The sequence below is a fragment of the Monodon monoceros genome, unplaced genomic scaffold, assembly GCF_005190385.1.
Source record: "Monodon monoceros isolate NGI ecotype Baffin Bay Population unplaced genomic scaffold, NGI_Narwhal_1 Super_Scaffold_13, whole genome shotgun sequence".
Taxonomy (NCBI): Eukaryota; Metazoa; Chordata; class Mammalia; order Artiodactyla; family Monodontidae; genus Monodon; species Monodon monoceros.
In genome coordinates this window covers 66,704,269-66,716,693 of record NW_021703769.1, presented here as the reverse complement: position 1 = coordinate 66,716,693, position 12,425 = coordinate 66,704,269, and the positions used below count along the sequence as shown (strand labels likewise).

General features: G+C 46.4%; 1 protein-coding gene across 5 annotated transcripts in view; it reads right to left on the bottom strand.

Moving 5' to 3' along the window:
* The window catches only part of PRKCB (protein kinase C beta), a 309,888-nt gene that overhangs the window by 962 nt on the left and 296,501 nt on the right, over positions 1–12,425 (bottom strand). For 3 of the 5 annotated variants that reach the window (XM_029221906.1, XM_029221911.1, XM_029221909.1), the window contains 2 exons: positions 6,003–6,151; positions 4,495–5,886 (listed from right to left, as the gene is read on the bottom strand). The exons of 1 other annotated variant lie outside the window; for it this stretch is intronic. In XM_029221906.1, the coding sequence (XP_029077739.1) occupies positions 5,829–5,886; positions 6,003–6,151 (207 nt within the window). In that variant the 3' untranslated portion in view covers positions 4,495–5,828. Of the gene's footprint in view, positions 1–4,494; positions 5,887–6,002; positions 6,152–12,425 lie in introns of those variants that run through there. One more of the 5 variants, XM_029221907.1, reaches the window with a different exon arrangement.

Here is a 12,425-nt window from a genome sequence, read left to right as displayed (position 1 = left end):
GTGTGTGTGTGTGTGTGTGTGTGTGTGTGTGTGTGTGTGTGTGTGTTGTTTTCCTTGGCTTTGAGATGAACTGAGTTGGAAACTTCCTCTGACCAGGTATGATGTCATAGAATTAGTCAAGCAGTAGAGAGTCCAGGAGGACATGATCCAAGAGCGCCCCCTGTGGCTAGGAGGCTTCTTTCTTTAAAGAGGAGCAGAGCCACATGACCACTCAGCTCCCCAGAAGGCAGAGTGGCAAAATGGGGACATCATATCACCGCTCAATGAAAGGAACAGATCACTATCCACCCCACATTCCCTGATGCGATCTAGGCTTTGAAGGGATGCTCAGAAATCCACCCACAGACTAGAATTTGGGTCTTCAACAGCCAGAGTTTCTTCCAAGGATGTTTACAGCAATGGATCTAGTCAACAAACTCCTAGTCTGGAAGGGCAGCTTTAAAACATTCTATTCTCCTAGTTAGTCTGGCATTCTCTTTTTTTTGGGGGGGGGTGGGCATCAATCCCAGTTTACTAACTGCAGTTTGGGGCAAGTTTCACCAGGGAATGTCAGAGCGTGGGTTCATAACAAGAGCTCACATCTGGGTGATGCTCTCACCTCTCCAGGGTCCCTATCAGCCTATGATCTTCCCATCCTTACCACCCACCTAGGGGCAGGCAGAGGTCCTCACCCCTGGTGCTTTGACATATGAGAAAACTGAGGCACAGGAAAGTAAAGTGACTTGCCCAAGCTTGCACAGTGGGGTAGTGATTTTTACCCAACCACATCGCACCTAATTCTGCTTCATCTCAGCCTCTCTGACTGGGGGGAAAGCTTGATGGCTGGTTTATTGCAGGACAACCAAGGATAACGTATGGGTTTCACAGGTACCGGGCAGGTTACCTGGCTGAAGCCAGAGTGGTGTCAGATTGTAAAGAGGGGAGGGTCGGTGAGGACTGACTGATTTGCTAGAATTTGGTCAATGGCCATCCATGCTTTAGGTTTAACCCCTAAAGGGTACTGACTGACAAGGATTTCTCATTACTGGATTCATTTCCCTTTGCAAAATACTTCTCGCAAGAATGCCTTCTTTTTGGTTGCTCCCCTGAGACAGGTAAAATGTCCCTAAGAAGTGCCCCAATTACTCTTCTGGTGTATGTGTCCCTAAGAAGTGCCCCAATTACTGGTGTATGTGTAGGGGTGTAGGGGTGAGGGGGACATGAAGAAGGCACTTCAGTAAGTGTGGCCAGAGGGGAGTGGGCTGAAGATACCGGCGGAGCTGTTTTCTGGACAGTGGACCGTCTCTTACCATGCCCCACCTATTCTGCTTTGTCTGGTCCTGCCTGCTGTCAGCCTGTCTTGTGTTGTCCCAGGCACTGAATGTGTTATTTGCTGTGTTCAGAGAAAAGCTTGAATTCCACGCCATCTTTTCCTTTAATATTGCCTGTGCATCCCTCTCTGGACCCCAGAAGTCATACTTTAGCATCTTTTTAATTGTCTTCATTGCACTTGCTGCTGTCAGGAACTGTTGTTATTATTTATTGCCTCTTTCCAGGAGGGCAAGGTCCTTGTCTGTATATTTCCAGTGCCAAGACTTGGCACATGGCAGGCCTTCCACAATTATTTGTTGAATGAATGAGTCAATGAATGAAGACTTTATGAAAGATGAGCCTCTTTGCTTTCTCCAACTTACAGTTGCCCCCGGGGCTAGAGATCATACTCTATAGCAAAACAATGGAATTTGTTCCCATTGATCCTACGGGTCTCTCACATGGGCCCCTGTCCATTGTGAGCCCCAATATGGACAGAACCGTGTTAAGTTCCTTCGAGATCTGAGAGCTCCAGGGCTGGGTGTGGGCCCTGGATATATCTGGGGCTAGAAGCAGGCAGCTGTCTCCTTTCAGGTCCCCCCGCCGTGGCCTTCCCTGCCTGTGGGCATCCAGAAGAGGTTCCCTTCCCACCAGCCCCAATATTGAAGGCCCTTCCCCATGTGTTGTTCTGGTGATGACTCATGCTTCCATCGTTCACATGGTGTAAATAGGACTGGCCATTATGGGCAGATCCTCATAGAAAATATCCCTGAATTTTACCCTAGCAATTGGGAAAGAATGGGCCTCTCTGTTGGGACAATTCCTTTCTGGGTTGATAGTATCTGAAGCCACATGAGAATAGTTTCACTCCTTCAAGGAGGGTTACTGATTCCACTGGCTTCCTATTAATTCCCCAAGAAGGTCACTGTGACCATGGCCCTGTGCTTTCTTAGAAGAGAAGCAGGTTAGTGAGAAGTCCAAGAAATGAAAAGAGGGATTCTAAGATCCTGGTAGACAACTAGCCATGGCTGACCTGGACTGTGTTTTGGTTCCTTTGGATTATCTTTTTAGTCTCTTTTTAAAAACTTCTCCTCTGATTTAAGTTCTTTTGGAAAGTATCAGCCTGTCTCATCTAGAAGAACCAGGTGGTGTTAAGCCAGGGGCAGTGTCTCCCTGAGGGCCAGAAAGGGTAATGCCTGGAGGAATCTGAGTGATGAACCCCAAAGGTGAGATTCAGGACTCGGAACCGAGCTCTGAAACCAGTTCCCTCTCTCCATACAAGCATCTCCATACAGGTGTCTCTGCTCCAATCTTGGTGATTCTGTGAGCTGTTCAAGTATGGAGACTGTGCCTTTGGTCTTCTGGAGGGAAACTCACCCCAGTTACCCTCCTGCCTCTCTTTCCCCACCACTGCACTATACGATTGTCCCACAAATCTGGGTCAAGAGAGCACTGCTGCATCTCCTCCTGTAGCCTCAAATGTGATCCCCAGAGAGAAAGCAGAGCCCCATAGACTTTTGATGACTTCTTCTTTCTTAAAAGAAGCCTTCCCTGATTAACCCGGAGACTAGTTATCTCTAGATTACATCATGCTTTTAATTACTTGTTTAATGACTACCTTCTTGGACTGCATCTTCATGGTTCCCCACCACGCTCCTGGCACCCACAATAGAGCCTGGCACAGAGTCGGTGCTCAATAAATGCTGGTTGGGTGAATGAATGGAGGGTGGAATACATGGACGGTCGCAAAAATAAATTCAAAAACTTACTTCTTGGATACCTTTGCAAAGTATTCCCCTGGGATTACACATGTCGAAAGCTCTGTTTCTCAGTCTCCTCTGCACTTGAAATGTTGATAGAAAAGGCAACTGCAGGAATTCTGACTAATGATCCCTCTCTTTCACAGAAGGCTTCTCTGACCAACCCTCAGCTCGGTGTGTTAGGGGAACAGAGACTTTGGCTCGAGTTCTGCAATATTAAACTTAAATAGTTCTGCAAACTATTAAACTTTTGAAAAATAATGGCAGCAATCTGGAAAATGTAGAGTGCAGTGTGTGTGTGTGTGTGTGTGTGTGTGTGTGTATATACACACACACAGAGTATATTCTATTTATCTCTATCTATCTAGTTCTATCGATCCATCCATCCATCCTACGTTGTTCTCTAAAGTTGTCTGTAATCTTTTATTGATGGGCCAATGTTTCTCCATCATTTTTAATCTTCCTGAGAGCATATCCAAGGAAAGGACTGGTGACCCAACAGCCAGGTGAAGGACCTCAAATAACTTGTCTGTTGGTGGGCACAGCTCAGAGATGGTAGTCACAGAGCAGAAAGAGGCCCGCACCGAGAATCAGGAAACCGGGTTTGCATCCCAGCTGGCTGACATTGGGCAAGTCACTTCCTCCCTCCAGATGCTGGTTTCCAAACAATAAAATGAGGTTGTGCCCCGATTTCCCTCCTTCTCTCGCCACCTGAGCTTGTCAGCCAGGACTTCATGTGTGCTTCCCCTGACGTCCAGATTGCTACCACCACGGCGGCAGCAGGGCTGGTCCCAAAGCCCACAGCAGGGAGACGAGAGCGGGCAGAAAGCAGTGAACCGCAGGGGGCTTTGCCGAAGTGGAGATCAAATCATGTTTTTTTTAAAGACGAGAAGTCTCACTTCAAGGACATTTGTCAAGTTTTTCAAGTTCCCTTGATGGTCTCTTAGAAGCCCTGGCACTTCCAGAAATCACTGGACTTGTGACAAGAGTTGTCTTTAGGGCTGCCTGAGGACAGCAGGGGACAGGAGGCAGGGATGGGGGACCACCTGCTGTCCTCGTCTGCTCAGATGGAAATGGGATTTCTTCCACCCAGGGGGTTTCCTTGGGCTTCTGGGGGCTCATAAACCTACTTGCTAGAAAGGTTGAGTGTGAGCTGGGAGGAGTAGCAATTTTGACAAGAAAATCAAGAGCCCCAGCCCGGCTCCTAGCTGGACCCTAAACTTGCCTCTGGTGGGAATGTGGGCCTTGAGCTCCGATATTGCTGGAGGCCCCCCTCGCCAGCTCACCTCACCCCATCACAGGCCCCCAGGAGTCCCTGAATGGTCCACAGTCCCAGCCTCTCTGACCGGCTAAACACTGGGGCCAAGGTTAAGTTCTGGGTTTAGTTTTTTTCTGTCGTGAAGCCTCAGGAGGCCCCATTTTGTAGTTTGGGTCCATGTTTTTCAAAGAGAGCCGTTTTCCTTGAAATAGTATTTCTTCTTTCTTGCTTTTTTTTTTTTGTTTTTATTGTATCTCGATGCTAGAAGAAAAATGGCACATAACAGACATCCAGGTACGAACATTTCCACAAACATCTTGCAAAACAACATCAAAGTGAGGAATACAACTGTCTATGCTTTCACGAAATGGTCTTTCTCAGAGCACTTAATTAGCTTTCCGAAACCAACAACAAACCTAGACAAATCCCATCCACGCAGGCACGGGTCTGCCAGGCTCCAGAGCCGTCTTCTTGGTAAATCAAAGCAGGTCATTGTGGTTAATAACATTTGGACACGTATTTCAAAGCATGTGTAACAAGAGTAATTTTTTTTTTTTTTTGCATTTGGACAACAACGGAAATAAAACCCCAAAGCAAATAAACTTTGAAATGTAATGTAAAACCATGGCCCTTCAGGACCTTGCTAAAGTGACCATGTCTTTTCAGGGAGTGGGTCCAAATGTCCTTTTCAAGTAGTTTGGGGATGAAGGTGATTGGGGACACAGGGAATCAGAGCTTACAGCGTTGAGGTAGCACCCAAGCTGGTTGCCTTATGACTCCTTGAGGTGCCCTTAGACTGAAACTGTCTCAAGGCACACTCTTAGAATTTTAAAAGGGCTTAGATAATCTTCTGAACTTTGAGTTTTAAAAAATAACAAATAAAATTTTATTTTTAGCATGTTCTTTTCAAAGCTCCCAGTGCCTCCAAACCAGGCAGAATGGAGGAAACTCCCTCTAAGTCAAAGCAACCACCTACATGGATACAAGCCAAGCTCCAAGTCCAGAAGTGGAAGAGTACTGCTAGCATCCGATCATCCACTCGTTTGGCAGGAAAAATCTAGATTGGAGATGGTAGGGATTGGAAAATGTGTGAAAATGGCAGTGCAGGAAAAAAGGAAAGAAAGCAGGCATGTTCTGTCCCCACTGGATCTGCTTCGCTGACGTGCTGGGGAAAATAAGTGCTAAAAGGACTTTGATAATGTGCTAATTATGCAGCCACATTTTCAACATGCCATCTGCATAATCCCATCTCACAGAGATGCTCCAAACTACCTGAGGACATTTGGGTCCTGAAACATGGTCACTCTAGTTTCATCAGCAAATAAAACATGGATGCAACTTTGCAATTAAAAAAAAAAAATGTCACCACAATAGCCGTTGAGCTTGAATGAAATGAAGGACGGAAATCTACACATCTACTTAGCTCTTGACTTCAGGTTTTAAAAATTCAGAGTTAACAAAGGAAAATCCTTCGAATTCTGATTGGTCAATATTCCTGATGACTTCCTGGTCAGGAGGTGTTAGGACTGGTGGATGGCGGGTGAAAAATCGGTCGAAGTTTTCAGCATTTCGCCCACACTATGAGAGGGGAAGAGAAGAATTTGTGGTGGGTGGGAAAAAAAAAAAACAACCAAAACAAAACAGAACAAAATAAAACTGGGTGAGGTTTTCTCCAAACCCTTCCCTTTCACTACCTCAGAGAGGTTGTTTTGATGATCAGAAATGAGAGCAACATAAAATGCAAAATTTTCACGACCGTTGATTGGCACATGACGCTGGGCTCCCAACCTTCAGTTCCTGTAGCTCGTGAGCTGCCTCTGGTATCCTTCTGGGCAGTCAGGAGCTGGATGGCAAAGGCATGGGATGGTGGGGCTGGTGGCATGTGGCATGTTCTCCCAACCCCACCCCAAGGAGTCAGCCAAGCTCATTTTGAAGATGTGATTAAGGTGCCTGAGATACCTCTTGGGCACAAGATGCAAAGTAATGACACATTTATACATCACCTTGGAGATCCCAGTGCTAAGCAGCAGGTCCCTCAAAGCACTGTCCTCTGGCTCTCAGTCATCGCTGGAGATGTTTTCCAGCTCCACAGATACAGGAGTTTGTTACAAACTCCAGTCAGTGGAGAAAGAGATCAAGACCTGGATTTGGTGCCTGCGATGGCTGGGCGACCACCAGGCGTGATAAGTCACCGACCCTTAATTACAAGGTGCCAGGAGGTAAACTCAGCCATTCTCCCTCCAGGTGGGAACAAAGGGTGTGGGATGAAACCCAACCCAGTGCTTTGGTGAGGCAATCCGGCTCTGGAGGGAAAACCATCGCCATTTCTCACTCATCCTGCTGTCCCTGTCTATGACAAGGTCCTGGTCTGAGGCAGAGTGATAACATATGTGTGTGTATGTACATGTGTACACTCATGCGTGAGTGCACACATGTGCACACGCCAGTTCTCATCTAACGAGAAGCGATGAGTCAGTAAATCTGGCCTTCTTTGTTCTTCACCAGCAAACCCATTTACATGAAATCTCTAAGTGTTTCAGCAACCACAGGAGGCAACCACAGCCTAATAGCATAGTAGCAGCAGTAGTAATAATAATAATTATGACAGTTAATATTTATTATGCATTTGCTATGTTCCGGGCACCCTGGAATGCTCTTTCCTTGTATTATCTTATTTCATCCTCCCAATGAGCCTATGAAGTGGGTACTACTGTCATCCCTATTGTACAGATAAGGAGACTGAGGCCAAGGAGGTGATGTAATTTGTTCAGTGTCCCGCTGCTAATTAACAGGAGAGCTGCCGCGTGAGCTACGTCTGTCTGATGTCAGAGCCAATCTCCCGGCGCCATGTTGCAAGAATGGTCGTTAGCTGGTGACTGACCGCATGGAGTGGGGTAGGGGTGGGGGGCAGGGGGGAGAAGCCAAGGATGGGGATCATGAGGTCTCTGGTTTGAATGACAGAGAATATGCTTATATCAATCACCAAGACAAAGAATGCGGGAGAATTCAGAAAGATGACTATTTCCGTTTTGGACATGATGACTTTGAGGGGCCACTGAGATTCTCGGAGATGATCTGGGGTAGTCAGAAGTATGGGTTCTGGAGCTCAGGAGAGAGCTCTTGAAAATGTTTTTTTAAAGGACAGACTATGGAGGGTAGAAAAAAAGATAATAACAATAGTAATTAAAACCACTGAGCACTTTCTAGACAACTGACATTTGCTAAGTGTGTTGCATACATTAGCTTTTTAATTCACGTAACCACCCTGTGAGGTAGGTATCTGATTGTCATTTGCCAAAGGGAATATTGCCCCTAACACTTAAAGCGGTAAGAAGAGAATCAGGAGAGAGCTGCAGCAGACAAGCTGAGGATGGAGAGGAATCCAGGGAGAGGGCACTGATACAGCTGAAATACCTCCAAGAGGTCAAGCAGGAAAAGTTACTGAAAACGGGCCATGGCATTTGGTAATTGGGAGGAGACTGATGAGAAAATGCAGGGCTGCCGCCGAACTTCAGTCCTTGGAAGAGGGAAGATAAGCTGAAAAGCCAAGCAGTACAAGCTCCTCTTTCAAGCTTACGATCAAGGGAAGCAGAGGTATTGGATATGTGTGCAGGAGACCGAGTTCTCAGAGAGCCTCAGCTCCTGGCCCCTTCCTATTGGGAGAGAAGGAAGCCCCCGCACCTGCAGACATGGGTTCGAATCCTGCCATCACTGACCGCTAGTTGTGCAACTCCGGCCAAGTCCCTTCAAGTCTCAGTTTCCTCTTTTGTGCCCTGGGGACAATTCTGGCTTATATTTAAGCAGCATCATTGGGGCCGTGTCCAAAATAGACCGATGGGTGGACAAGGGGAAAAGGTGGAAAAAGTGAGACCAGTCAGGAGGCTGTTGCATAATCCAGGCAAGAGATGATGGTGGCCAGGAGGAAGATGACAGTGGGGGAGATGGGAAGATGCGTTTGTTTGTGGGGGGTCTACTTTGAATTTAGAGTTGACATGATTTGCTGATGGATTGGACATGGGGTATGAGAGGACTTGTGGTCTGAGTTACTTGGTGAGTGGGGGACACGAGGGGTAAAGCATGTTTGTTGGAAGACATGGAGCACTTGGTTTCATTCATGATAAATTGGAGAGTCCAGTGGAGGGGTCAAGGAGGGAGTCCCCTTGCTGCGGTGTGGGGACTGAAAAGGAAGCAGCGCTAGACTGATGGCAGAGGCGGCGGGGAGGGTAGAAGATGGTTGCGATCATCCAGAGGAGAGAGATGGTGGATGGGGCTGTGGAAAAGAGGGTGGAGCAGAAGGGATGGAGCTGGAAAAAACAAAGAGGTATTTGTGGCAGGGATGGAGGAGTGGGAAGGCGTGTTACGAGGCAGCCCGGCGGGTGTTTCTGGGTGTTGGGACCTCAGCCAGCCAGTGCAGGATGCCTGCTAACTGAGACACGGAGAGTCTTCAGGGGCCATTTTTCTTTAAAAACCATCCATTTCCTATCCACAACAGAAGGCTGTTGTTCTGCCGGGGCCTCCCCAGGGGCTGTGATGGGAGACAGAGAAACAGCTTCTGGAAGCTCCGCAGCCTCCTCTCCCATCACTCCCCCCACTGCCTGGAGAACAATGAAATCTTTAAGTGAGATAGCAGAGAGGAGATGCAGGAACAGGGGTTAACCAAGGGGGCACAATACAGCGGGAGCGTGATTTCCTTGCTAATAAGCAGCTTACGAGGCTGGCAGATCACAGCCTCCCTAAGTGTTTCCGTGTTTTTCAAATGGAGCTGTCACTGCCCATTAGCTTCAGGAGCGCTCCCTAAATGGAGACGTCAGCCCTTGGGAGGCACGGCCCTGATCAGCTCTGCGCCCGCTGTGTCCTTGGAGAATGGGCAGCTCAGCGGCTGGGATCTAATTGCAAACGCAGCGTGGACCACACCTGCTTCTCTGGCTGTCTTGGGTGGATGCTTCAGCCTCACTCAGTGGCGAGAAGAAAATCCAACCCCCTTGTCATCACTGGGGCTCCTGGAACAGGAATGGGGGCCAAAGCCAGCTAGGTTATTTAAAATCACAGGGAACCTCTTCCCGGGTTGGAGAGGGGAGTGAGGATTGTGACTTGTTTCCTTGTGCCCCCGAATTTAAGAGACAAGACCGTTTGAAAAGCTTATCTGTGAGCCGTTACATGTGAGCTCTTCTTTTCTTTTTCTAATCTTCTTTCTAATTTCTGCTTCATTGTGCTAATAACACCTCCAAGTCTGGCTGTCTAATGTGGAGTTGGCTCGGTCACAGCAACCACAGGGATCTTTCAGAGACGCCAACCTGGATATGTCACTTCCCTGCTCTAGTCTGCGATGGCGCCCCACTGCCCGAAGCCACACTCCTCAGCATGGCTTACAGGCTGTTTAGGACTCGGCCCTGGTCGCCTGGTCAACAGCCTCTTCGCTGCCCACGGTCCCGCAGCCCAACTCCTCCCACCACAACACACCCACCAGCTGTCCTGACATCCTCCCAGCTCCTAGAACCCTCATGCACTCTCACCTCCGAGCCTTAGCACAGGCTGTCTCTTCTGCCGGGAACACTTGCCTCCCACCCTGTTCCCCATCATTGTCTACGCGTCCTTCTCTGTCTCCAGACACTTCCTCCAGGAGCTTTTCCTGGACTCCTGCTCTATCTATACCCCTGGGTTTATCCCATCAAGATACAGGATGTTCATCAAAGAATTGTTAGAGGGAAAAAAAAAATTTTAAATCAACTCTCGGCCAACAGGGAAAAGAGTTAAATAAATAATGATCCATCTGTTTTATGTATTGCCGTGCAAAATGCTTTTAAAAATTAAAATAAGATGTAGAAGAATATTAAATAACAGTTATATATAATTAATGATAGTGTGTACGATATGTTCCCATTCTATAAATTATAGACATAAATGTGTATGTACTACCTGCGGGCATATTACACATGTGCTTCTAGAGACTGGGAGAGTTACAGATTGTTTGATTTTTCTATCTTTTATGCTTATTGTGTTTTTGAAAATTTAAATAATAGTCAAGTAGTATTATTTTTGTGTATAATAAGGACAAAAACTACAAAAGCTCTTTTAAATGAGGGAGCTATTACAGTGGAGGAAAGGGGGAAAACAGAAATAAAGGGAATGGGAATATTTAGCCAAATTGCCGAAATCTGCCTGGCGCTGTTTAATGTACTTCATCTTAGTTAAAAATTCTAAGATCTCCCAAATGGCTGCCCTAGTGTAGATGTGGGGATGATGACAAAGGCTAATATTTAGGTTATCTAAATGGGCATCTTCTGTCCATCGGTGTGGTGGGCACCAAAAATATGATGACACATAAGACAGACCCTGTCCTTGCCATCATTGAGCTTATAGTCTAGCAGAGGGACAGGTGCACACACAGGCCATGGCACGGGGCCACGTGACAAGTGCTGCCATTGAGCGCAGAGGTGAGGAACGCGAGAAGGGCCAGGGAGACTTTCCGAGGAGATGACATCTAAGTTGAGTGGGACCAGAAAGAAAGACACTCCTTCTTTGGAGGAGGGAAAGGAAGAGCCCAGGGAAGAAATGGAGGTGAAAAGAGGTCAGGGACAGAGCAAGATGCTGGAGAAGAGGATAAAGGTCCACCCCATACTTCTCACTGCTTAATCAAGTTTGATAACATGAGGCCAATGGCACAGGGGAGATTCCTGCCCAGCCTCCATCAAGACACCAGAGACTGGGTCACAACGAACCGAGACTAGGTCACAATGAAAAGATACCCAAGCGATATGGTCTGACTTAAAGACAAGGGAGTCTCTCTCTCTCTCTGTTTTTAACGTGCAAATTCAGTGAAATTCGGGATCCTTTTTATGCCTATGGTTCTATGCAGCAGGAGAACGCAGGAGGGACCCCACCCAGGCAGAAGCAGTCAGCCATGTCAGGCACACGCATTTGATCATTTTTAAAAGTTGTCTGTGGACCAAGGTGTTTCTCTGGAGCAGAGTCAGACAACATTCTGCATGGTCTGGGCTTTGGCAAAGAAGGAAAGATTAAAGCCTCCTTTCCTAATAATGAAGGTCCCTTACAATCAGGAATATTTGATCCCTGTGTCTATTAAGGAGGAAGCTGGCAAGAGAGGGGGTCTTTTGCGCTTGATAGCAAGTTTCATTTCTAAAAAGATCTTCATTTAAAAACAACACGCAATGTTTTCTTTTCTTCCAGATCTCAGGTTAAATGCTACCTCCTCAGAGAAGGTGAGGATCACCTCCAAGTAAAGCAGATTCACCCTTTCTCCTCCTGTTATTCTCTCTCAGAGCAATCTGTTCATTTCTTCCACAGGAAATAAAATACGTGAATATCCCAATCTACAATTACATGTTTATTTCTTTGCGTATCTGTATTGTCTATATTCCCATCTAGACTGTAAGCTCTATGAGAGCTGAAGCCACATCTGATCTGCCCACCCCTGAACTTCCAGGTCCCAGTACAGAGTAGGCACTCAGTGTTGTCAAAGGGATGAAGAGTAGCATATATTAAGTGCTTATTATTAGCCAAATACTGTATAAGTGCTTTACAAGCATGACCTCATTTAATCCAACAGTTCTATGAAGTCTGCTCTACAATGAGGAATAGATTTAGAGCTTAAGTAACTGACTAGGATTTGATCCAAGATCTGACAACTGATCCGTTTATGCAGAAACAAATAACTTGTTCACAAGCACCAAGAAAAAGAAAACAACAAGACCCTTTGTAATTCCACCACCCCAGTACCTTTATTATGGTAACATTTTGGTCTGTGTCCTGGATGGCTGGATGAATTGACGGATGGATGCTTTTTACTCTAAAAAATGTAGACTCATCACTTTATTCTTTAGCCTGCTTTTTAAAAAACGGCATGAAATATACTCTAAACTTTTCCCCATGTCAACAAAGCATCATATTGCTCTTATCTGTTCTTCACCATTCATCCTGAACCTATGTCGCTGGCTTCAAATAAACTGCCCTCAAATAGTAATTAACCCTTTTACTTGCTTATGTTTTTATAGCTTTGATTCTCACAAGTTGGTAAGATAGGCAGGAAAAGGATTATCTCCACTTAGTAGAAAATGTGAAAAGTTAACAATTTGGTCAGGGTCATACAAGGTAAAGGA